The 25,367-nt window shown below is 39.3% G+C and overlaps 1 protein-coding gene across 8 annotated transcripts in view; it reads right to left on the bottom strand.

Moving 5' to 3' along the window:
* Positions 1-25,367, bottom strand: part of ATF7IP (activating transcription factor 7 interacting protein) — a 105,595-nt gene that overhangs the window by 23,425 nt on the left and 56,803 nt on the right. For 2 of the 8 annotated variants that reach the window (XM_057430434.1, XM_057430425.1), the window contains exons 3-11: positions 17,413-17,499; positions 13,078-13,223; positions 11,861-11,998; positions 10,003-10,068; positions 9,211-9,284; positions 8,141-8,229; positions 6,223-6,852; positions 4,578-4,645; positions 1,194-3,234 (exon numbers count right to left, since the gene is read on the bottom strand). In XM_057430434.1, coding sequence (XP_057286417.1) covers positions 1,717-3,234; positions 4,578-4,645; positions 6,223-6,852; positions 8,141-8,229; positions 9,211-9,284; positions 10,003-10,068; positions 11,861-11,998; positions 13,078-13,223; positions 17,413-17,499 — 2,816 coding nt within the window. In that variant the 3' untranslated portion in view covers positions 1,194-1,716. Of the gene's footprint in view, positions 1-1,193; positions 3,235-4,577; positions 4,646-6,222; positions 6,853-8,140; positions 8,230-9,210; positions 9,285-10,002; positions 10,069-11,860; positions 11,999-13,077; positions 13,224-17,412; positions 17,500-25,367 lie in introns of those variants that run through there. The other 6 variants (XM_057430443.1, XM_057430452.1, XM_057430399.1 and 3 more) reach the window with 5 other exon arrangements.

Here is a 25,367-nt window from a genome sequence, read left to right as displayed (position 1 = left end):
CAAAGGTAAACATCATCAGGCAAGACAAAAACTCCAAAGGTCGGGCATCAAGTCCTCTGTTCAGGCTATAACAAAGCAATAAATCTTGTTCAATATTTGAAACTCTTTCCCAGTAAAGAAGTTCTCCAAAGAATTAAGAACTTATCATTTTTTTATTTCAGCTGGGATTTTTCTCTCCTTTGTCCACTGCTGAGCAATGAAGACACTTCCAGTAAAGTCTTTACTGTCACAAGATATGAGTGTGGGTGTGTTTGTGTACACACACATATACAGAATTTCAAAAGAATAAAACCATTCTTATTCCATTTAGTTAATGGAAAACAGTTTTAAATGCTACACTGTGTCTTCTTCCAAAGTGGACCTAATATAATTTGTGATTTGATAACCGGTTTTCCATTTCAAAGATCTCTTGATTCATCAGAATCTCTAACAAAATAATAGCACAGAATCATGGTATAGTTTGGGTTGGAAGGGACCTTCAAAGGTCATCTAGTCCAATCTCCCTGCAAAGGCAGGGGCACAGAATAGTAGAGACAAACCATGAATTAGATTCTCAAGTGTGATTCACTAAGAACGAACAATGACCAGCCCTCCTAGTTTTTAATTTTCATCTTTCATGAAAGAGCCTTTTAAAGTACAATTCCAATTCTCTGACAAAATTCATATCCACTATTCTGAGAATTTCTAACCTGTAAAAATCACCTATGGAAAATTTATTAATGGTATCACTTTATTATAGTGATCTAATCTAAAGAAGTTAAAACAATATTTGGGTAGGGTTTGGTGGAGAAGAATAGGATGTGCTTTTTGTTAATTATATACTATACTGACAAAAACTATACTGACTATACTGCAAAGACAATGTGAAATGTAATGCAAGGGGTGAGAGGAAATACAAAAAACCTCTCACAAGATAAGCACATACAGAGACAACATTTCAACTCTCATTACTTGCCATTTAAGCAACAAGCCTGTCCTCAGCTCTTTTGTGAGCATTTTCCCCAGTTCATGCACAACTGAAGTGATCCCAATTTTAATACAATTTGTATCAAGTACTGCCTTTGGAGGACAGAATGACCACAATCTTAGCCAGAAATATTAAATATGAGAAGAAAAGAAAGACCTTCAATACAAATAGGTAGCTCACAGAAAAAAAACAATTCAGAAGAATTAAAAAAAAAAAAGCAGCACAATCCTCTGGTAGGTCCAATAACAATTTGAACAGAGAGATTGACAGTGGCCAAGCAATTTGAGGTGGTTTCATGCATATGTATGTATTTGTAGTGTATCTCCATTTCATTCGGCTTCTACTTTCTCTGTGTTCTTCAGTAATCAAGTATTTGATTTGTAAGATGCTACATTAGTGCCAGCAGACACAAAATTGTGTAATAAATACACTCTTCACAAAATATAAAAGCCATGCACTTAGTGAAGAAAGCACTACTCTTCAGCTAAGTGGAAATAAGTATCTCATTTTTTTTTCTTTTTAAATAACTCTGCCTAGCCACTTAGAGTCCCAGCTGCCACAAAGTCATACAAACTCCAAGCCCTGCTCTGTTTAAGTTTCTGTTCCATAGCTCACTTCAGGAGTGCGAACAGGATACTTCTTGCTGAACTAGACTGTAAGAAATTTCCTTAGTAGATCAAGTGAAAAACCATATCCAATAATTCTTCAATTTCAGCAATTCACTTGAAATCAGTTCCATTACAGGAGCATCAAGTCATTGGTTCTTGTTTTATCACACCCTTTATAAAGACAGGTTTGTTACAACAGCCTTGAAGGGGACTAGCAGTTAGGTTCACACTGGTCGTGTTCTTGGAGAGAAACACTTTGGAAGAACTGTGGTTCAACAGTATGGGGCTTTTGGAATTCAGAGCTGGGTGGCCCTCTGGGACTAAAGTCACAGAGGTAGCGCCAGGTGGCACCACAGATTTCTTAGGAAATAAAATTTGGCTTTGTTCTAGAACAACATGGTTTATAGAAGAGGTGGATGCACCAGATAGTGGTTCTTTTATCACTTCATTTGGGATCTTACCATAAAGGTAACTGGGGGCATTATTCTCCATTACATCTGACCAAGCCCTGTAGCGAACTTCCGCAGCTCCCCAGTAGTGTCTAATAGCAGATTCAGAGCGATGGCCTGTCACTGCCATTATTTCTCTAGGCCCCAGTCCTGCTTCACACAGTAGCTGGATGGTGGTAGTTCGGAGAGAATGATTGGTGTATCGCTGAGAAAGCCTGGCTGCCACACTTATCCTGGGCATCATGGTACCTAAGTAATTCACACCCATTGGTTCTCTTTTGTACCAGACAGGCTGTTCTTGCATTTGCTCTGATGTTAACTTTAAAGGATGCAGGTAAAAGGCAGGGGGCTCTGGAGGCAACTTAGACAAATAAAGCTCCAATGAAAAAACAGGACAGTTTGGGTCCCCTGGCATATCATACATTTTACCCATTTTATGAGGATCTTCTCCATTTTTTCCTTTGCTGGGATACCTGAACATAGCATATCGACGCCCATTCTTGTCCTTCTCAACAACAAAAGCATCTGGAGCCAGATCTCTTAAAATTTCCCTCCCTCGTTTGGCAAAATGCAACTGCAAATCAAACCACACCTTGTTGACGAGTGCCAGTGGACTGTGCAATCCCAGCACACCAGATTCTTTAATCTTACGCAAGTCCTCTGCAGCTATAGGAGGATGGTGGTGAGTCTCATCCTTTCCCTGCATGCGCAGCATCTTCAGCACACTCACAAATACCATGTTTGCACTAGCAAACTCTTTGTCCTTCATTAAGCAAATCTGACGATTGTAAGGTGGCATTTTGAGATGCCGGTTTAAACCGGCACGCATTGACTTGTAGCTTGCCACACTGTAGGTATTTCCATCATGATTTCTTATTGTGTAATAAAACTCTCTTAAGATATCATTGAGTTCATTTACTGGGACCAATTCAAAGCTAGGATCCTTGCCATTTTTGGCCAGCCATTGTTTTAATAGGTTAGCTGCCCAGCCAGTCTGCTTGTGGGTGTTTTTTATGCTCTTAGCATCTTCTTCCTCTTCCTCCAAGCCAAAGAGGACATCCTCGGGGAAGTTAAAATTCGTCTGTGCTTCTTTATTTTCTGATGAAGTCTCCTCCTGTTTCAACTGCTTTTCGAAACAATTGATCAAAGTTGTACCATCAAATATGCCACAAGTATACGGCATACAGCGAACTACTTTTTGATCTGAGAGCTGTGAAGTGCGGAGTAATACATAATACTTTGCATTTTACATAACAAAAAGCAGGTGGCATTAACTGAATTTTTCAAATGATACCGCATATCAATTCCATACTTCGATAGCCTATTAAAATGCATCAGGCCCTTCTTTATTAACCATGGCATTACACATGCTTTAACTGATTTGACTGAAAGCAAGCCTAGAAACATATGCTGTAACAGAATACTGAAACCCGGACAGCATCAAGTGTCTTTTTTCCCCTCCTCCTTGCTCACCTTCCATTGCTAAATAGCATTCTCACACACAATCTGTTTTTCCAAAATCTTTTCTAAGTTTTAGGCTCTACCAAAGAAGAAAATTGCCAAAATATACTGAAAATTAAATCTTAATCTTAAAACCATACATCTGTCGTCCCTTCTGGTATTGGATTTCCTACATCTCAAGTACTGACAAATGTTTTAATAGCTATAATCCACAGGTATCTTTGAAAAAATGAAGTTCCAAACAACCATTCGTTATGAAATGCCTTAATAAAAAGGCAGAGTGAGGCACAGTATCTTTGCCAGACTATTTCTGCAACAGGTGAAAACCAGTCTTGTCTAGTATATTTTCTTCTTGCTTTGAAATACAATTCAGATTTACCTGTACCTTGAAACAGTACTAAATGTGGAAATTTTCGCTAGAATAAATTAATTTTATTCCCCTTAACAAAATGACTTCAGGTTAACAACAATGTAGGTATGAGGTACTTTGTAAAGCATCTGTACACGGAAAGAAAATTAATGATGAATAATTTTAAATATCTTAACTTTAACCTTTAAATTTCAAAGCAAGTTCAACAAATTTTACATGAGGAATCCAGAAATACCGCAAGTTCTCCTTTACCATGAAATAGTTATTCTTGAAGAAAGCTTCCTTGGATTTTTTTTTTTACATACAGGAATGAAATATTAGAACTCCAATTCTTATTAGGTTCTGGATTAGGACGGAAATGAGAGAGCTGAAGTAATTTAGAAAATATTTGTAGCTTTAAGCTCAAGTTACCCAAGACAAAAACTGGGCAGGGTTTTCTTTTTTACGTTGGCTTGGTTTCATCAGACAATTTTTAGTGTGCTCCTGAATTACTAACTCATCTATTTACCGAACTCCATGAAAAAAACTTCTGAGATTATCAGAAGCAGATGCTCCAAGTAATACTCTGTATCAGAAGAAGAAAATTAGAAATGGACAGAAACTAGAAATGATGTCACAAAAAAAGAAACTAAAATTGTTTCCTTATGAACAATAAAGGTAAAGAACTTTTCTCCTGTGGATTGTAACTTTAGAATTTTATATAGAAACAATCAACAACCTACCTGTGGTGTTCCCTCAGCAGTTCGCTTGTTTGCCGAAGTATCTGTTGGTGGCCTGCTTGTCTGGTTTTCTGAGGGGTCAAGAAATTGTTCATTTGCAGTATCTAATCAGTACTAAATACTGCTATCCACTACACAAATTTGGAGGCAATATTCAAAACTGTTTGATACAAAACACCTAGTACATGGCTTATTTTACAGCTCTAATTTTCAATTTTAAGTATTCAAGCTTGATTACTGCCATTTTTCAAAAGGAACAGAAGATACAGAAAAGCAAAATGGCACTTTCCAATCTAAAAGCAGTGTATGTTCCCTTCCTTGGAAGTCTGACAATGCATCCAAAACATTTTGTGAACAATTCCCTTGCCTACTGAGGACAAAGCATAACTACAAGCTCTCCTCTCTCTGTATGTAAACTGACAAGATACTAAACTGAAAAGTTCTACGATTATTCAACATTTTTTGTACAGAAAACTGACTGAACAACAGATGGTTAGACAGCAAAATACATAACTGAGACAATTTGTGCAGGGAGACCAAGTACCTTTATTAGCTCAGTCGAATGTACATCTAAACTAACAACTTAAATAGAAGTTGCTTAAATATTTTATGTAAACATTTAAATCCAAATTCTCCATTCTCATTCCTTTTAATTTTAACCAGAGTTTATCAGCAACAGTGCTAACCCAAAGCAGTGTTTCAATTCTGGTGAGAAAACTACTAGGGTATACACTAAGGCTACTTGAACTGCATAAAATGAGACATGATTTTTAGACACACAGGGCCTTTGGTCACTGTGCCTCACATGTCACAATCCTTTTTACATTGTGTTGTATCACTGTATTAGCTTTAGAGCTAAAAATCAATACAAGGCCTGTAACTATCCAACTCTATGGAAGGCATGTTTTAATACAGGTAATTTAGAGATGGTAAAATCAGCTAAAACTAGTTCTGATGTCAAGCTCTGCTTGAGTTAATTTTAACATTCTATCCTGAAAATGAGAAACTTGCTATAATTCCAACTCAAATCTTGAGGACCCCTTAGAAAAAAAAAAAATCATAGCATGTAAAATCAGAAGACCAGAGAATCATCACGGCATGGCTGAAGATGAAGAGTATTTTAAAATAGTTAATCTCAATACTGTTATTTGAACAGTATATATTAACACAATTTGAACACTGTGTTCAGAGACTTTACTTTAAATTCAATAAATGTAATACTTTGGGACTAAGTTAGTATTCAGTTGAGTTTTTCTCCCCTCAGATTTTGTTCACTTTTAAGTGTTGTGAAAATTATACTTCCATTTCTGTATGTCTTTGTTTAGATTATTTTGAGAGACTGTATTAAAAACAAGTATTGAGTTGTTTATGGTAGGAGTGTCGGACTTCATGCTAGAAATTATATAAACAAAGCTCTAAATAAAACAAAGCTTACAGAGCTACACTGCTGACTCCTTCTAAGGAGACACTGTTTTAAAAAATGGCTGGGAACACTTTTATGACAGATATGATTTTGATCATGACAGTTTCAACAGAAAGGCAACCCAGAAGCAGCATCTCAGTAAAATACACTAATAAATTTCCACCGGAGTGCAGTTTGGTGTTTCCCTTTTTGTCTTCCCAGTGTCAACATTCAAACATAACTTACCAACTCTGGGCGCTGTAACGGCAGGTGGTTCAGCAGGAGCTGTACTACTAAATGCAGAAAGGGGAATCTTCATCTGTAGGGGAGCTCGACTGCTGGTAGCATTATGAAGTCCTGAAGTACCCACTGTGGGCAAAGTCCTTGGGGCCTGGGCAACAGGATGTGCAGTAGAAACAGCCTGTACTGCCAACGTTGTGCCTATTGACCCAGCACTGGCTGGAGAGTTCCTTTGAATACTAGGACTGGGCACAGATGGGCTGTTATTTGGTTTAGGTGGGTTAGTTGATGCCAAAGACACTGTAGTTTTGGTAAGGCTACCAACTGTAGAAGAGCTTTGTACGGATATAAACTCAACATTGCCTGACTGCTGGTTAGTGACCAAAGTTCCTGTGTGGCCTTGCAGGAGCTGAGGCTGGGATGATACTGCCACAGGTACATGCAAGATTACAGGCAAAGACTGCAATGAGACAGACACTGACTGAGTGCTGCCACTGGGCACTTGGTTGGTGCCTACAACAGTAGCTGTGTTAGCTGTGGGAAGAACTGTTGTTGTCAAATTGCTGGTAGAGGTCACTGGAGGCTTAGGATGTCCACTGACAAGTGCTGGAGGAGCAGCAAGACTGGAAGCTGGCACTACACAAAGAAAACAAAAAAAAAAATCCCAAAACCAACAAAATGTAAGTCACTGAATCAAGTGGGAAGTTTCGCTCCAACACAGCAAATGGAAATGACTTATGATTAGTGTGGTGAGTCACTTGAAGAGGTTTTCCAGAGAAGTTGTGAATGCCCTATCATTGCAAGTGTTAAAGTAAGGCTGGGCACGACTTTGAGCAACCTGGTCTACAAAAAAAGATGTCCTGGGCTGTGGCAGAAGTGCTGGACTAGACGATCTTTAATTAATGGTCACTTCCAACCCAAATGATTCTATAAAAAATGTGGTATATTATTAACTTTTTTGCCCAAAAATGCTATAGATACTCTTTTTTTTCTGATGTACGCTCTGATACTCAATGGTCTAGTTAAAGACCCAATTAATATTGTGCTCCTGTTTGATAAACTATATATAATAGCAAAAAAAAAAAGTATCTACAAAGAACTATGACACAAACATGCTCAAAGAAAGCTCAAAAAATGAATTGTTGAAAATACATGAAATATAGTGTTTTAAACACTCGTGTTAGTTATGACCAACTAACTTTGTATAGGAAGGACCTTGTATCCAGAAAATTCTACTGAAACCAAGAATGTGTGAGAGAAGACACTTTCGAGAAACAAGATTTCAGGATTAAATCACAAGAACAATACAATATAAGAACAATGCAATAAGAAAGTCAGTATATATACCTACTATGAAAAGATTCAGTGGAGAAGATTCAGTATTCAATATTAGCTAAACTATTTTTCAAACCAAGGATTAACATGAATATAATTAATAGTGGATTTGATTCTACATTCCCTATAAAATTTTAATTAGAAACTAAAATTAACTTTACTCCCTTAAGAAATGGGGCTTATGACTTCCTTTAGTTCCCCATTCAATTTCTAGTAGCAATTAGGCAGAGGGTAAGATCAGCATCTTATGATCAAGTACAAAATACTGGCCCGTGAGCCACACGTTTCACTTCTCAGCAGCTGAGAGACTGCAAGTTTTGCTGCCATACCCAGACTGCCGTTTGCTGAAGCATGTAATTTACCCACATGCTCTGGTTGGCCAAATCAATACAGTTTTCCCATTACTTGGTAAGCAGACTACATGAATGTAAACTGGGAATGTGATAAGGAGCTTAAAATAATGATTTTTGATATTAGAAAATAAGAAGTCATAAATACCAATTTTGCTGTGTTCAGTCAGTTATTTAATGGAAAGCTAGAAAACTTTTAAGAAGAGAAGTGTATTTGTAGTCCATAGATAGGTTCTAACCTGCATTCACAGGGGCTTGAAAAGTTGCTGGTGTGCTCTCTCCTATATTCCTCTTTGTCTCCAGCATCTGCCTCACTGTGTTGGCATTTCTAAGGAACAAAGTTTCAGTTAGCATTTCTCAATAAGCCACAGTGGGTATAATTATGAACAGTACAGTGTAAACCCCTTATTTTACTGCTATTCTTTCCATTAAGATTTTCTAAACCCATTTATTTTATGCTTCCATGCAAATTAGCTTTGAATATTCCCCTACTAAAAAAAAAAAAAAAAATGCAGAATTATTTGTAAGTTTTCAAGTGCTTGCACTACATTTGCCTTTCATTATGAAAATTTTCCCTTCATAGAATCCCCGAATGGTTTTGAGTTAAAATGGACTTTAAGATCATCTAGTTCCAACCCTCCTGCCATGGGCAGGAACGCCTCACACTAGACCATGTTACCCAAGGCTCTGTCCAACCTGGCCTTGAACAGAGCCAGGGATGGAGCATTCACAACTTTCTTAGGCAATCTGTTCCAGAGCCTCAGCACTCTCACAGTAAATAACTTGTTCCTTATATCTAACCTGAACTTCCCCGTTTTAGTTTGAACCCATCACCCCTTGTCCTATCGCTACAGTCCCTGATCAAGAGTCCCTCTCCAGCATCTTCGTAGGCCCCCTTACTGGAAGGCTGCTATGAGGTCTCCATACAGCCATCTCTTCTCCAGGCTGAACAGCACCAACTTTCTCAGCCTGCGTTCCTATGGTAGGTGACCAGCCCCCTTACCATCCTCATGATCCGTCCTTGAAATTAAACTTCCATTTTACCCATTATATTTTAGCTGCTGAAACAACACTCATCTCTGTTCACCTAAGAATGGATTCAAAAATGTCCATTTATGACTTCTGTGAAAGAAAACCGAATTTTACAACTGAGGAATAATGAAGGAAATGGAAGAACACTAACTAAAAAATACCGCAAGAAAAAAACAGCAAAAAACCAAACTGAAAATACAAAGATTATTCATTACATTAGGTATTTCAAGTGTTCTGCTGTAATTTTTACATGGGCACAATGATGTGTTTTGCTTACCGATATATCACATTGGTTGTGTTTGCAGTGTCACTTGCTGTTTTTGCTGAAGACAGAGGTGTATTTGGTGAAGTCTACCAAAAAAAACAAAACAAAACAAAAAAACAAACAACAAAGCGGGGGGAGGGGAGGAGGAGGGAAGGAGGAGGAAGGTGGTGGGGGAAGCAAGGGAAAGCCAGAACAAAATAACCGTAAGTCAGCTTGTAAACTTATGCTTTCATTACATTTCATTATACTTCATTCATATTTGTGTGAGATAGAAATTTTCTAGAAACAACACTGCAGGAGAAGCTGACATGTTTTAAATCTCCCTAAACCTCCTTGGTCCTCTCCTACATCCTCCCTTTTTTGCAAGTCTCTTCCTTCAGGTATTTATATGATGAGAATAAGAACTTCTGAGAAAATTAATGGACTTCTAAGCTTCCACTTCTTCACAGTAATTAACCTAAAATATTTATTCCAGACACAGACAAATGCTATTGATTGTATGGGGTGACAAACTGTACCCTTCTATCCCAAAATCAGGGTACTGGGATTCATGCTTATTTACTGAAGTAAATTAGAGTTAATTACATACAGTTTAAGGTGCTTTCACACTATTAATGCCTAAAGAACCTTCTGTACAAATCAGAATTACATAACAGCTACTAAAAGGATACTCTTTTATATCACTGCTTTTAACCAAACAAAACAAACCTACTTTGTGAGGTCACATCTTTCTGCATATAAAGTTTCCTTATTTTTCAACACAAGGTTAAAGCTAAGTCAAAAATAAACAAATCTAGTTCTTACTTCCTGTCTTTTCTTCAAGTCCTCCCTGGCTGCTCCAAACCGCTTTGTCAGTCTAGCAATTTTAGCCTAAATGGGAAAAAGAAGAAAACAAGCAAACAAAACCGTAAGTATCCTCCCCAAGAACCATCAAAGAAGTTATACGAACTATAAGATATATAATTAAAACATGAAGTCGACGGCTGTATTCATACCAGGGGAAATTATTCCTCCACTGAAACACGGTACAACTATATAACTTAAGAGCAGCAAAAAGACACACGTGTACCAGTCAAGATAAAGTCAAGTTACTGTCCTATTCACAACTGCACAAACAGAACCCATCCTGCAAAGGTTCATGTGATATTCTGCATGAATGAAAGCAACTGAAAGCATCTGACTATTTCAACATCTTAGGTTCCAACTGTATTGAAAAATGTAACCCCTTTTATCTTTCATATTATTTATTCTTCCCCCACTTATCCTATTCCTCCCTCTCACTGACATATGCTGTATCACATACCCTGCTCTCAGGTATGTTCTACTCTATTTGATGCTCAGGTCTCAGGTTCATTACCTTCATATGCACCATTCTTACATCTTGCATTTACTTCTTGTGCTTCCCTTAATATACCATTTTGTGACCATGCTTTCTATAATTAATGCTGTCTACACTGCAGCTCTGATGGCCGACTTATTCTGGAAGCAGTAGTTGTGCCCTTGCTCTGAGCACGTACTTGTTTATGGTTTTTTTTTAGTTTGCACAGGAGAGTTAAATTCTTTTTACAAACTCCTGAAAACACTAGGTTAACACTAGAAGAACTGAAGTTGTTTTTTCTTTAAAAAGAGCAACTTTAACAGACTACAATTTCAGAACTTCTTACCTAAAAAGAGTTGGTCCATTCAGAAACCTCACCTCTTTCACATTTTTACAAAGGAACATCACAAGCTACAATTATAGTGTGCCTTTAGTTACATTTTATTTCAATTTCTGTTATTCTACAACATAGAGGTGTTTTGGAACACCTTGTGTAATAAAACCACGTGAGCTTAGACTGCAAGTACAGTAACATCAACACATCCGCAGCCTTATACAATGTTATTAATTTGGCACTGCAGTTAATGGCTAAAGACACTGATACACAACTACACTGAAAGCATCTCAAGTTAAAAAACATCTGGGGTGGTGAGTGGGAAGAGTTATGTAGTACGAACTGGTCTGGCAAACTATACTTTTTTTATCTTCAAGGTAAAATGGCCTTATTGCTTTAATTTGTTATGACATAAGCTTTTAACTGTCACTTCAAAATTCTTTTACATTTGCGATGTTCCTCATGCCACCGCTATCTACATAATTTCTATAAAGAATGTTAGAAAGCATACTGCATTTAACACTAGCTATTTGCCTCCTTGATAGAACGTAATTATTTAGTTTCTGGGGAAATAACATGGACAAGTAGCATGCGATGTTTCTTTGTTTCAACGCTGTACAAAATCCAGTGCTACTGTCTTCTCCTATCTGCAGCTTTTCTGATTTTAAGCAAATTTCTGGTTTTATAGAGGTATAAGGTATTTAACACCTATTTGAAAAATGTCTAAATGTAACAGAAGAGTGGAAAAGCAGTTTAGTAACAGTTTGCCAGAAAGAATATTTGCTTTGGATTCTTTTTTTGATGATTAATTGGTTGCTTTCTTCTTTCTGAGTAGGAAAACAGAATTTTACAATTCAAAAGCAACATCAGTATTTGCTGCTTCCCCCCATCCTTTTCTCTCTGTGGGGTCAAAATAACTTCCCTATTGACAACTACAGGAGACTTACTATAAAATGCTGAGGACCTTAGTTTTAAATCTGACTACAGTATACAGTCCAACACACACTCACCTGTAGTTCAGTAAGCACCGTTTTATGCCTTTTGCTACATTCTACTTTCTCTATTCGTGTTTTCAGGTCCGCCAGAGTCTTGTCAAACACAGCACACTGTAAAGCAGTAAATTTTTCATCTAATAGTCTCTGGATAACCTGCAAAATTATTATATAAAGAAAGAAGAAAAATAACAATGCAATCCCAGAATTTGGGAGACTATCTATAAAAATACTTTCAATTCTTAACAAGTACCCTGCTACAAACAGAACAATGACAACAGTTGTGCCCTGCAAATCAAATAAATCTGTAGTCACTAGTAAGCATACGCTTGCACAGCTAAGAAACGTTTCTACATATATTTTGGCAAATACAACTAGTACTTCTTTGCCATCAATTCAATAAATTAATTTAACTGCAGTACGATGTGTATAAAACCTTATACATATAAAAAGAACCTTAACAAGAGATTTTCCATAAACTGCTGTGTTTACACAAGACTGATTTTTCCTATTACTCCTCTGTTTTGAGAGGGACACTGGCACTCAAAGAACAGAAACTAATGCCATGCAACAAAACTTCATTTCTGCAATGCATTTTCCCTAGCAGAAATGCTGTGTTGGGTTTTTATCAGAAGCTAAAAAAGGAGAGAGAGACTGATTTCCATAAAGTTTACCTAATGCACTTATTTATTTGTTTTCCCCCTCCCATACCTACTGCAGTGCAAAAAAATTCCTTAGGAAACAAAACAAACATGGTTCTTACATGCATCTTACATTAATGAAGTTACAACATGCATTAGCTAACTAATGGAAGAAGGACACAAAATTTTTTCTTCAAGACCATAGGCTTCTTTACATATTAATGGCGCAAACAGGCAATTAACAGCTCTAAAAATCAGCAAGACACAATGGTGACTGCACTCTGGTTTGGAAACAGAGTGGTTTTAAAGCTAGGTACACAATAAAGTGCAGCACATAGAAACCTTTACCACACTGAAATCTCTCTAAGATGAAGTTCAAGAGTTTAAATATTTCACACATTTCAAATGTAATTCTTGCAGCATAGTTTCCAAATAATATTTAGTCTCTTACAAGTAGGGCTATATAGGACTCCATATGTATGAAGACACCTTTGTTACTTGAATTATGTCAAATTTCTCAACTCCAGAAAAAGTGTTGGAGGGGAGAGGGGGTGGGAAGCAGATGCGTTTGCCATCTCTACACCTCCATTCTACCTTTTGTAATTTTTGGTCAACATCCTGTCTGGCTGTAATTTTTACTTGGAGTTCTGCTTCATAATCTTCTGTCATATATCGACGACGTTTAGAATGAATGCTATCCATGTCCTCAGATCTGGAACGCTTTCTCCTTGACACTTCACCTGGAACAATGAGATGCAACTACTTGTGAGGAAACTTTCAAAAAACAGGTTATCTGCAGAATGCTGTGATTATTAGGAAGCTTATTTGTCCCCAGTTCAAGCTTTTTCATCCAAAACCTGTAAGAACACCTCTAGAAAACCAAGATGTTTGATGAAATCAAAGCATTACGCTGCCCCTTTGGTCTTTGTACACTGGCCTCCCTGTGAGTTCCACTTTGTGACTCACCACCAAACTACTGCCCCAAATGTAAAATGGCTCTAATACCACTATTCCCTTCTTCAGAACTTGCCTCCAGCTCTTCCTGATCCTATCACAACCATTCTGTAATGAAACATGGCTTCCCAGAAACAAAACAAAATCCTCTTCTGCAAAAAGAATCCTCTCCTCAGGATTCCAGATAAAATAACCTACATTTGATCCTGCCTGTGTCAGCAATGAACCTTTGTCCCCACCTGCCATAAAGGTTCACCCTGCATCTCCAGTCCCTGACTGAAAATAACATTCAATCCTTTTTCTTACTTCTTCGGTAAGAAGGAAAGTAAAAATCTAACAAAAGAAAAGGCTCATATCAGAGCTATATCATAAAAGTAATTTCCATCACAGCAATGAAGCACAAAAGAGACCTCATTAACTCCTCCACCTCCTGACACTGTATTAAGCCTATGGAAATTACAAGGAAGGGAAGTTATAGAGCATACTGTGGGTACCTGACTGCTCTCAAAACATCAAAGACCATAGCTCCCAACCCCTCCACCCCAAACCTGAGGATGATAAAGGCAGAATGAGTAGTACATCAATGAAGATTTGCTGGAAACTGAAAGAGCATAACAAATAGTTACTTTCCACTGCCGTAATTTTTTTCTTTACGTGTATTACATATACTCTGAGTCATATTTGTAACTTTTTTCTCTTAGTCTAGATTTTTTGATGGTTAAATTTTGCTAGTTCCAGTCTGATCTGATTTTTGATATTTTTAACTGCACTAGAAAAGCATTAATGTGCTGAAAATGATTAAAAAAATCTGCATGTCAACCTAGGTTATTTTTTAAAGTTTGTGAAAGCATAGGGCCCCAAAGTTTAGGTAACTTTTGTAGTACCACAGGGCGGCAATTCATAAATATTTGCAGAATGCTGAGTATTTGCAAGCACTATAAATGTCTAAGGTATGAGTTTTTAATATTTTTTTTTCCCTTCATTTTCCACTATTCCATGTCATTACAGAAAAAAAGAGCTACATCTACACCTTTCTTTCATCCATCAGAAAAACTTGTAGAAATAGAAAAGAAAAACTAAACAGTTAGAACACTATGCCCAGACTACTGAAGACAAGTTTATTAGGCTCTTTCATACAACTCTTTCCTACTCCCAGTCAGTCTCTCTAGAAAAGTCTTAATTCTGAATGGCACAAGTAATTTGTAACATCAAAGAGCTACTTACATACTTAAGGGAACATGTTTAATATTCAGGTAACTTGTTCTGAAGCAGATGCTCTATCTGATCTTACTGCAGTTAAGATTCTCTTTAGAGAGCTTCAGGGTGCTCGCTGCTAGAGGAAAGGCTATCTAAAGGAGGCTGTGACTTCTAGGAATTCCCAGCAAATTCTAATGAGCTGTGTCAGCTCTTCTTGGTCAAAGGGTGCTTTGTGCTTGCATCCCAGCTGATTCCTTATGGAGACTCAAACACCCTTTCAGCAGGTTTGAGATGCACACCTGTATTACTGCTGAGCCTCAAGTGCAGCTCCCAGTGAGCAGCTAACACAGGACTTTGTACAGCAGGGTGTACAGAAAGAGGATGGTCCCTGCATTCAGTAATGGTGGTTATGTGCCACACAGTGCGTACTCCAGCAGCCACTGGAACAACTCTCACAGTAAAATCAGAGCCTCCACCTAGACTGAGCTATTTTGGGGGAAGATTAGGCTTTGCAAGTCTTGGGCTGCAGAGCTTATCTAGGGCCTCCCAGTCTGGCTGCAGTAATGGCAGAGGAAGATGAGCTTCTTGGCTACAGATGTCGCAAGAAGCGAGAAACCTGCATTGCCAAGCTAAAGGAGCTATGGGAGGCAGTCAGGGGATGGCACAGAATCAAAAATCATGAGACTGACTGGATATACTCCAAGACCTTGCAGCCTCAAGAACTGCAACCCCTAGCTGTACCAAAGAAAGTAGTCAGAGTCTGAGCTTATCCACATGGGAAATGGAGACTCCTCACTGAAAACACGAAGACAGCAGCTCCTGCTCTGCCTGTGGATGCAAAGGACAATGACAGATTTGGTTCAAGTGCCCTCGTAACAGATACGGGACTGGGAGCTGTGCCCAGTGAAAAGACTGAACTGGCTAAGCCTGAGCCATGCAGCAGCACTGCGTATTAGCAGCAAGTGACTCCCTGCCTGCAGGGGATGGGAGCCCCCATCTGCAAGGGACAGGTGACCAGTGAGAAAAGATAAAGGCACTATGTGGGTAGGAATGGCATTAGGAAAGCCAAACTCACTTTAAGCTGAATCTGGTAAGGGATGTGAAGGGCAACAAGAGGGTTTCTACCAGCACACCAGCAGCAAAAGAAAAATCAGGGAAAATATGTTCCCCCTGCTGGATGAGACACGGGAGCAAGTGACAAAGGACACAGATAAAGCCCAGGTGCTCAATGACTTCTTTGCCTCAGACTTCAGTGATGTTTGTCTTCAGCAATGCCAGCTCCCCGAGACCAGTGGGACTGGCTGGAGCAAAGGCAGGCAACAAACTGGACGTACGCAAGTCCACCCAAGCCAGAGGGATGCACTCACCAGTGCCAAGAGACCTGCCTGAGGTGACTGCAAAGCCATTCTCAACCTCTGGAAGGTCATGGCAATAGCAGAAGGTTCCTGAGGACAGAAGTGACATTTACTTTCTTCTAATCTTCAAGAAAGGCAAGAAGGACCCAGAGAACTAGAGAAGGTCAGCCTCACCTCAATCCCTGGGAACATGATGAAGCAAGTAATTCTAGAAACCATCTCTAAACACATTAAGGTAATGGTGATGGGGAATAGTCAGAATGGGTTTATCAAGGGGAAATCATGCTTCAACAGCCTGACAGCCTTTTATAATGAGAGAACTGGCTTGGTGGATGAGCTGACAACAGTGGATGCTGTTTCTCTTGTCTTTAGCAATGCTTCTGACACCCAAAACATCCTCAGAGACAAACTCACAATGTATGGCCTAGATAAATGGACTGGCTCAACTGCAGCTGTGATTAGTGGCAAAAAGTCCAGTTGGAGCTCATTGCTAGTAATGCACAGCAGCAGATTAAACTGGTAACAACACTAACATCTTCATAAATGACTTAGATAATGGGACAGAAGGCATCCTCAACAATTTGCAGACGATACAAAACTGGAACGAGTGGTTGCTATGCTAGATGGTTATGCTGCCATTCAGTGTCACCTTGACAAGCTGGAAGAATAGACAAACAGGAACCTCATTAAGTTGCAAAGTCCTAGAGCTGGGTAGGAATAACCCATGTACTAGTACAGACTGGGAACTGACTGCCTGGAAAACTGCTTTGCAGAAAAGGCCCTTGTGGTCTCCATGTATACCAAGTTGAATGTGAGCCAGCAATGCGCACTGCTGGCAAAAAAAGCCAGTAAGATCCTTGGCTGAGTAAGGAAAAGTATTGTCAGCAGATCAAGGGAGGTAATTATTCCACTCTAAACAGTGCTATGAGACTAAATTGAGTCCTGTGTGCAATTCCGGGCTTCTAAATACCAGAAAGATGTGAGCATACTGGAGCTCAGGGTAGGGCCACCAAGAAGTTTTATGGACATGCACATGAGGAAATGATAGCTGGCATTGTTCAACTGGAGAAGGCAGTTAGGGAAGATTTTATAATGTGTGTAAATTACCTGATGGGTGGAGAGTGAAAAAAGACAGACCAAGACTCTTAGTACCTGTGAAAGGATGAGAGAAATGGATGCAAACTGAAATACAGGAAATTCCATTCAAACGTATAAAAACATTTTTACTGTGAGAGCGGTCAAACACTGGAAGGGGAACTCCTTTGGAGTTACCATCTGCGGAGATACTCAAAACCTGCCCGGACCGCTCTACTTGACCTGGTTTTGAGTGGAGGGTCTGGAGTAGATAATCTTTCAAACCTCAATGATTCTGTGCTTTTAACATGAGCCAGCAGCAAAGAATAATAGCTTTAACATTGCGTACTTCTCTCAGTGTGTTTCTCCTCTTCTTTGTGGGCCTCCTCTTCTTTATCTTCCTTACTTTCCTTTCCTGTCTCCTTTTCCACCTCTTCTACAAATGGAAGACAAAACCACATGTATTAATTATGCTGACTTACAAAAATCTCATAGAGTCCTATTTTGACTAGTGAACTTAGAATACTTCTGAAAAATCATGCTGGGAAAGGTGAAATAAGTATGACTCAGGGAATGCAGAAATAAAAAAAACAGAACACTGTTCTTCAGAGCAAAAATTTGAACTACCACACAATGAAACAGTCCATTTTTAATGCAGTTAAAGTACTCAATAAATGGTTTCAGTTTATCTTTTGCCTGGGAAAAAAGTATTAAAAATTCAGTAACAAAATACAAATATGCTCTATTTACAATTGGCAATTTTACCAATTAACCTTATGGTAGAACAGGCTGAGATTCTTTGTTTCTTAATAAATTAGAATTTTTATTTAAAGTGTTTTTCCTAATACAAAGTGTCACAATTTAAGACTAGTCATTTAAAAACATACAGTTTAGGAAATTCTGAGAGGAGGAAATATCAGAAGTTATCACCCCCAAGTCCACACAGGCTAAAATGAAAATTGCTAACGCTTCATGAAAACTTTACTATATGTTCCATGAATTTCCATTACGTGTTTCATACATACAGTATTTGTTACCTTCTGTGCTTGCTAGATAAAAATAAAACTAGAACTTTTAAGATGACATTAAAATCTACCCAGAATGTAACAAGTCAGCACTGTTATGCACAGCTTGATCTGCACAGTTTCCTGTTTTCATTTTGTTATTCACAAAGATATGCTTGATATTCTCAACACTGTATTTTGTTTCTATAATGAAGAACTTTTTTAATTTTTTTTTTTACATTTACACAAGTCACCTACGAAATCAGAAAAAAAGGTGGCAGAAACCCCTAAACTGAAATAACGGTATTTTTCATTTTGTTAATTTATGCAAGAAATAACCATAGAATAGCTGGAAAGGACCTTAAGATTATCTAGCTCCAAGTCCCCCTGCTATGGGCAGGGACACCTCACACTAAACCATGTCACACAAGACTCTGTCCAACCTGGCCTTAAACACTGCCAGGGATGGAGCATTTACAGCTTCCTTGGGCAACCTGTTCCAGTGTCTCCCTACCCTCACAGTAAAGAACGCCTTCCTTATATCTAACCTGAACTTCCCCTGTTTAAGTTTGAACCCATAACCCCTTGTCTTATCACTACCACTGCAGTTCCTCATGACGAGTCCCTCTCCAGCAACCTTGTAGGCCCCCCTTTTAGATACTGTAAGGTCTCCACGCAGCCATCACCTCCTCAGGCTGAACAGCCCCAGCTTTCTCAGCCTGTCTTCATAAGGGAGGTGTTCCAGCCCTGTTACCATCCTCATGGCCCTCCTCTGGACTTGCTCCAACAGATCGATGTCCTTCTTACGTTGAGGACACCAGAACTGCACATACCACTTCAAGTAGGGTCTCACAAGAGAAGAAAGGCAGGATCACCTCCTTTGACCTTCATACCACATACATACTTCAAAAGCGATCTGATTTAGTTTTAAGCTAATAAAAGTGGTGTAGTGCCTATATAACCTGCTTTTGAAAACTTATAAACAAGCTTCCTCTATTTAATTGCTATCAATAAAATAGGAGTTACCTAAGAATCTAAAGGAGAGCCATTAAATTCAAGAGCGCTTTTTTCACAATTCACAGATTTTAATATTCAACTGAAGGATACAAATATTCCATGGAAAGATACTAAAATACCACGTTGCAAGTTTTGAAGCTGAGCTTTTTGAGTTCTACGCAGTAATACATAGTAATTTCAGAGAGGAAGAAGTCTCCATTCTGACCAAATTTAGCTCATTTAACTAGAAGTAGTTTATACATGATACACAGCTACACCTCTCTAGTCAAGAAGGTTTGACCCACAATTTGGAGATAATTTCACAACTGGCTATCAGCAGATTTTTCACTAATAAGCAGTGCTCAACATAAGAAGAACATGGGTCTGTTGGAGCAAGTCCAGAGGAGGACCATGAGGATGATAAGGGGGCTGGGAACACCTCCTGTATGAAGACAGGCTGAGAAAGTTTGGGCTGTTCAGCCTGGAGAAGAGAAGCTGCGTGGAGACCTCATACCAGTCTTCCAGTATCTGAGAGGGTCTACGGGGATGCTGGAGAAGGACTGTTTATCAAGGACTGCAGTGATAGCACAAGGGGTGATGGGTTCAAACTAAAACAGGGGAATTTCACGTTAGATATAAGGAAGAAGTTCTTTATTGTGAGAGTGCTGAGACATTGGAACAGGCTGCTCAAAGATGTGGTAAATGCTCCACCCCTGGCCGTGTTCAAGGCCAGGTTGGACAGAGCCTTGGGCAACATGGTCTCGTGTGAGGAGTCCTTGCCCATGGCAAGAGGGTTAAAACTCAAGGTCCTTTCCAAACCATTCTATGATCTCGTTATACTGATGGTATAGACAGGAAGAAGCAATGAATGCAATCCTTAAAAAAATAATAATTTGAGGATATAATTAAGTTACTACTGTATTTATAATTCAGTTATCTTAAGTCACACAATTTGTTGTGGATCTGAGTTTTTTACTGTTTGCTTGTCACTGAACAATTGAAAATACCTTTTAATAATTTCTACAGCTGCAAGCACTGATACCTGCTAAGTGACTGACTACATGCATATTTAGATGTCAGTTCTGCCAAAATATACATGTAAATGGAAATAAAAATAATGAGTAAGCCTAAGAGCTTCTGAACAGTATCTTCAAGTTACTCTGAACTGCACAGTCATGCTCTCACTATTCCACAGTCTTGTAACTGCAAGGTTTTCCTTATAGCCTGGCTAGAACAGAAGTGTGCCTGATTTCTAGTTTGCAAAATCCAGTGGATCAAAAAGGCAGCAGTTGTGTTCTTGCCACTTTAAAGAAACATCTTTCCACCAATGGGAGAATGAGCTGAATATACAGCTCCCATTTGCAGATATTAGAGACCTCCTTAATCTTCCATTGGATGAAGAAAACTTAAATTCTTTTAGGCTTTCCAGTATAAAGCTTGTTTCTCAAATGCTGAAGTATTTTTTTGCAGCAACTCCCTGGAAGCCCTCAAATTTCCCTTTTTGAAGCAAAAACCAGAAATAAGAATATGACTGCAGAAAAGTGGTTTCATTGGTGCCATTTAAGCCTAACATTTTCCTGTTTATGAATTCAAGAACTTTGGCCACTAATTTTGTCACAACACAGGAACAAAGGTTCACGTTTAGCTGTTCATCTGCCATTCACTTGCTCTGAAGATCTCTTCAAACACTACTTTCTAGAAGACAAGCTGTAGTTTTTTAAATGTTAACTGCATTATTTATTCTTAGAAGGTTGTAGTTGGGTGTGTTGCTTGACTTCAGACTCCATTAATAAAGATCAGTAACAAGTAAGCTCTCTTTCAAATTATCCCTGGAGGGCATGAAAAGCCATTGCTGTGGAGAAGCCTAGAATCAAGGTGCCCAGAATGCACTCAAAGTGCTAGCAATTTTGAGAGAGACTTCAGATCTGCTTTTGGCAGACACACTCAGCTGGTCAAATTTGAGAGCATAAAGATTAAGAGACAAAGCATAGCAACAGCTACACCAGGTAAAACCAACAGTTCATTTAATCCAGGATTCTATCGCCAACACTTTCATGTCAACTGTAGATGATCAAGTAAGGAAGAATAGAATGAGAAAAAACACATTTACACAGTCTCAGAAAAATTCCTCCACTTTCTGAAAAATTGCTGGTGGAAGACCTCCAGAGCCATAGGGTTTCTGTGAGTGATAGCCCCCCCAAAAAATCCCTCTTCCACACAACACAAATGTAGGTAAACTTTTAGCAGTCACTGTTGCTAGCAAGGAGCTCCATAATTCTCCAGATGGAGAACCATCTTTTCCATGCTTTGATCCTAACTCTCACTTTTTCCCCTTCCTCCATTTGGTATGTGAGGCTCTTCTAGAAGAAAAGACAGCAAATATCCATTTCCCCTACCACTTACCGTAGACAGATCTTTGCCACATCTCTCCCTCCATCTCGTCTTTCAGGCTGAAAGATCCTATTCTAAAATACAGTCCCATCTTTGACTAGAAGTTCTCTCTTTGATATGGTATGAGTCAGAAAATAAAAAAGCTGTAGGAGCACATGAGCTGTCTGTAGAATGGACAAAGAGGGGATAAACTTCAGTCCTGCACAGACAAAAAACCCAAGCCCCACCGCGCAAGGAAATAGGGCCATCTAGAGGCTATATTCAAAATAACAACAAATAGAAATTTTCAAAATGGAGATAAGCCTGTGACTTCCAGCAACAGAATGAAGATTCCCTCTCTACCCACAAATCTGCAGTTACTGAACAGGTACAGAATTGAGCATCATGGCTCAGTGCTCATCATCTCAAGTATTGGTAAATGAATGCAGCACAAGAAACAAGAGGAATTACTAGTCCACACACAACTGCAAAATTAGGATTTTGTTTGGATTAGAGAAATGATGGGATAGCTGAAATGACTACAGAATTCCAGACAATGAACACAGTCTCTTTAGGAAAGACAGGGTGGAAAGGGTGAGGAGCATTTGTGCTTTATGCAGATGAGCACCCTGAGCTTTGCCAGGGGACAGGTGATGAGACAGCTGAGTGCTTGTTGGCAAGGAGAAGGAGGTAAAGCAACACAGGCAATGTTGCGCAAGTCACTCAACTTGATCAAGGAGAAGAAGTCAACAGAGTCATCTTACAATACTGCAGGCCTTAGGACTGACTCGTGCGTACTTTAACTGGAAGTGCTGTGTGATTTGGCACAATCCAGGTGGTTTCTGGAGTGTACAGAAGGTATTTTCTTGACACAGGCAACTGATGCGTCAAGGCGCTCTGGATTTATTATTCACAAACAAGGAAGAATTCATCTGAAATGTGAAGGTCAAGAGGTCACCAAGGTTCACCTGCAGCAACCATGAGACTGTGGAATTAAAAATCCTGCAATAAGTCAGCCGGACAAATATCATAACAGTCCTCCCTCTCATGGCAGCAGGTTTTACCTACTGACCTAGTTCAGGGTCTACCTGGTAGTTTCTCAAAGAGGGCTCCCCTGAAAAGCAAAAGGAGCCAGAAGAGCTCGTTGGTCTTTAAGGACAGCTTCCTCAAAGCCAAGAGTACTGTTCATTTCGTTGTGCAGTATGTAGAGGCAGCATGGAAGAAAGCCAGCATGGGGGAAGAGGGACCTCCTGACTGTTCCAATGTAAAAAAGAAATACGCAGGAGGAAGAACTAAAAGGACTGCAGGGACATACTCCAGTTGTGCAGTAATGGAATAAGAAAAGCTGAAGCTTAACTGGAATTGAAACCAGTGAGGAATGTGAAGGGCAAGCAGGGCTTCTGTAATTACAATGGCAGCAGAAGGAAAACTAATGAAAATTGTGGGGCCACTGCTCTTTGGAACAGGCAACCTAATGAGTGAGGACATGGAAAATGCTGTGATACTCAACTTTTCTGACTCCATTTCTCACTGGCAAGTTTCTGTTGGTTTCTGAGAGCCGAGGGAAAGACTGGCAAAGTTTGCAGAAACAAAGTGCTATATCAACAAGATATAGCTAGGGCACACTCAAACCAGGTGGATACAGAGAAGTCCACATGTACAGATTAGATGTACCCAAGAGTGCCGAGGGAGTCAGGCACTGCCGGTATTGTGAAGACCCTGTCTTCCATCTTCATGGCAACCAAGGGAAGCTCCCAATGACTATAAAAAAGGAAACACCACAGCCATTTTCAAGACAGTCAAGAAGGATGATTAGGAGGAACTAAGGCTGGTTGGCCCCAACTGACATCTTGGGGAAGTTTGGAAAAACTCCTCATAGGAAGCCACTGTCAGGCACACAAAGGAGAGGAAGGTGACTGGAAACAGTCAGGCTGGATTTAGTAAAGACAAATCACATCTGACAGACATGGTGATAAAGAGGTTTAAATAGTGTACAGTCCATTGTGTACAAGGGGGTCTGTACACGGGGCTGGAGACCCATTGTGTACAAGGGGGTCTGGTAGTATGGTCTGTCGGAATCTCGCGTACTCAAGTCAAAAAGTACTGCCTGTTCAAGCACACACAGCAAAGGGTCATCAATCACACTTACTGTGCAACACCAGGACGTGAGTAACTGATAAGGTGAAGAAATACGACTTAGCTCCAGACAGAACTGGCCTTGCAGTTTGAACACTAAGCAGACCCCTAGAGCATGCAAAATGGCAAAAGTTAAAAAGTTCAAGCTGAGGAAAACTCACTAACTTCATCGTGAGACCCTCACCCAATGAACACCAGGAGATACTGCACACACGTCAAGGACATTTTGGCTCATTATAATACATTATAATATGAAGCGGGGATAGGTCATGAATATGTATAGGTGTATTGAGCAACCTAATGCCTATGTATAGCTTTAGAGGATAAATGTAGAGGAAAATGATGCTGAGGCACGCATGCTTTGGAGAAGCTATCCCCATGCACCTCAGCACTGAATAAATGCATACCTACTTTACAACTTTAACAAGTTGTGGGTGGAGTTTGTCTGTGTATCGATGGTAGCTTCTTAGGACTGGCTCAAACCATCAGTGGTATATAGTCCAACTAGTGGCTTAGCACTAGAGGCAGTTCTCAGGGATCCATACTGGACTGATGCAATTTACTGTATTTACTAGGAGCAGGAGGTCACACTTAGCAGGTTTGCAGAGAAAACTGGGAGGAATGGTAAATACTCTGTGAGGCATAGCTGCAGTTCAGAGGCACAGCAGCAGGTTGGGAAATTGGGCTAACACAAAGTGCAGCAATTAGAAATGCCAAGTCCTGCATCTGGGATAGAATAATCCTGTGCAACAGGACAGAGTGGGGGTTGACTGGCTACAACAATACTCTGGAGAAAAGGCCTTAACTCCTGGTGGAAAACAATCTGAACATGATTCAGAAATGTGAATTAAGTTCAATAGCATTTCAGGGTGTAAGAAATGCGTCCAGCAGGACAAGGGAAGCGATTCTCTTGTTCACCACGTGAGAAACCCCCATCTGGAGCACTATGTCCAGTTATTAGATCCCAAATACTAGAAAGGCACTGACAAAACCATAGTAGATCCAAGCGAATGGTCACCAGAAAGGTCAAGGAAGTGAAGTACATGCTATATAAGGAGCAGATGACAGAACTGGCTTTGCTCAGCCTTAACAGGTGAAGACTAACTGGAGACTGTACTGCTGCCTTCTGTCACATAATAGGAATTCAGAGAAAATGAAGCCACTACTCTTTAAAGGTGCACAGCAATAGGACAGGAAGCAACAGACTGTAAAGGACATTGTTCAGTTTAACACCAAAAAAAGGACAAAAATCTTTGACTAACTACATGAAAAGACTGATGTACCATGTTCCTACACTTAATGATTTCAAATGTTAATGAGTTAGCATAGCCATCAAATAAGTTAGATAAAATTCCTTGTGAGTTAAATGAATAAAAGCTATATGGCATAAAACTCATACATGACTGTGTTCTTAATGAAATCTTTCCAATGCTGTCTTGGGTGGAAAAAAAGAAATTTGAAACAAATGGCACTTGTGACATTCCTGGATTATCAACATGTTTTCACTGTTACTATTTACTTACACATTAAAGAAAGTTCAGATCCTTTCTAACCCTCAACAACAGCTCATGAACTTCTCAGAAATCTTTCTGTTCTGTTTCTGGCAACTACTCATCTTTCCTCGTTTCACCTACCACCTCACCCCAGTTCTCAGAATATGAGAAAAAAAATAAATAAAAACCCAACAAACCAAATAAACAAACCAGATCTCGATGATGACAGTGTTTCTGTGTTATGTGCATTTTTTTTTTTCTGGGCCTCAAATTTTATCCTTGAAACCTGTGAGACTGTCACACAC

The sequence above is a fragment of the Pezoporus wallicus genome, unplaced genomic scaffold (genome assembly GCF_028554395.1).
Source record: "Pezoporus wallicus isolate ANWC-B61680 ecotype Strahan unplaced genomic scaffold, APGP_CSIRO_Pwel_v1 scaffold_3294, whole genome shotgun sequence".
In the NCBI taxonomy this organism is placed as follows: domain Eukaryota; kingdom Metazoa; phylum Chordata; class Aves; order Psittaciformes; family Psittacidae; genus Pezoporus; species Pezoporus wallicus.
The sequence above is the reverse complement of the archived record's forward strand: the minus strand, read 5'-3'. Positions and strand labels throughout refer to the sequence as shown.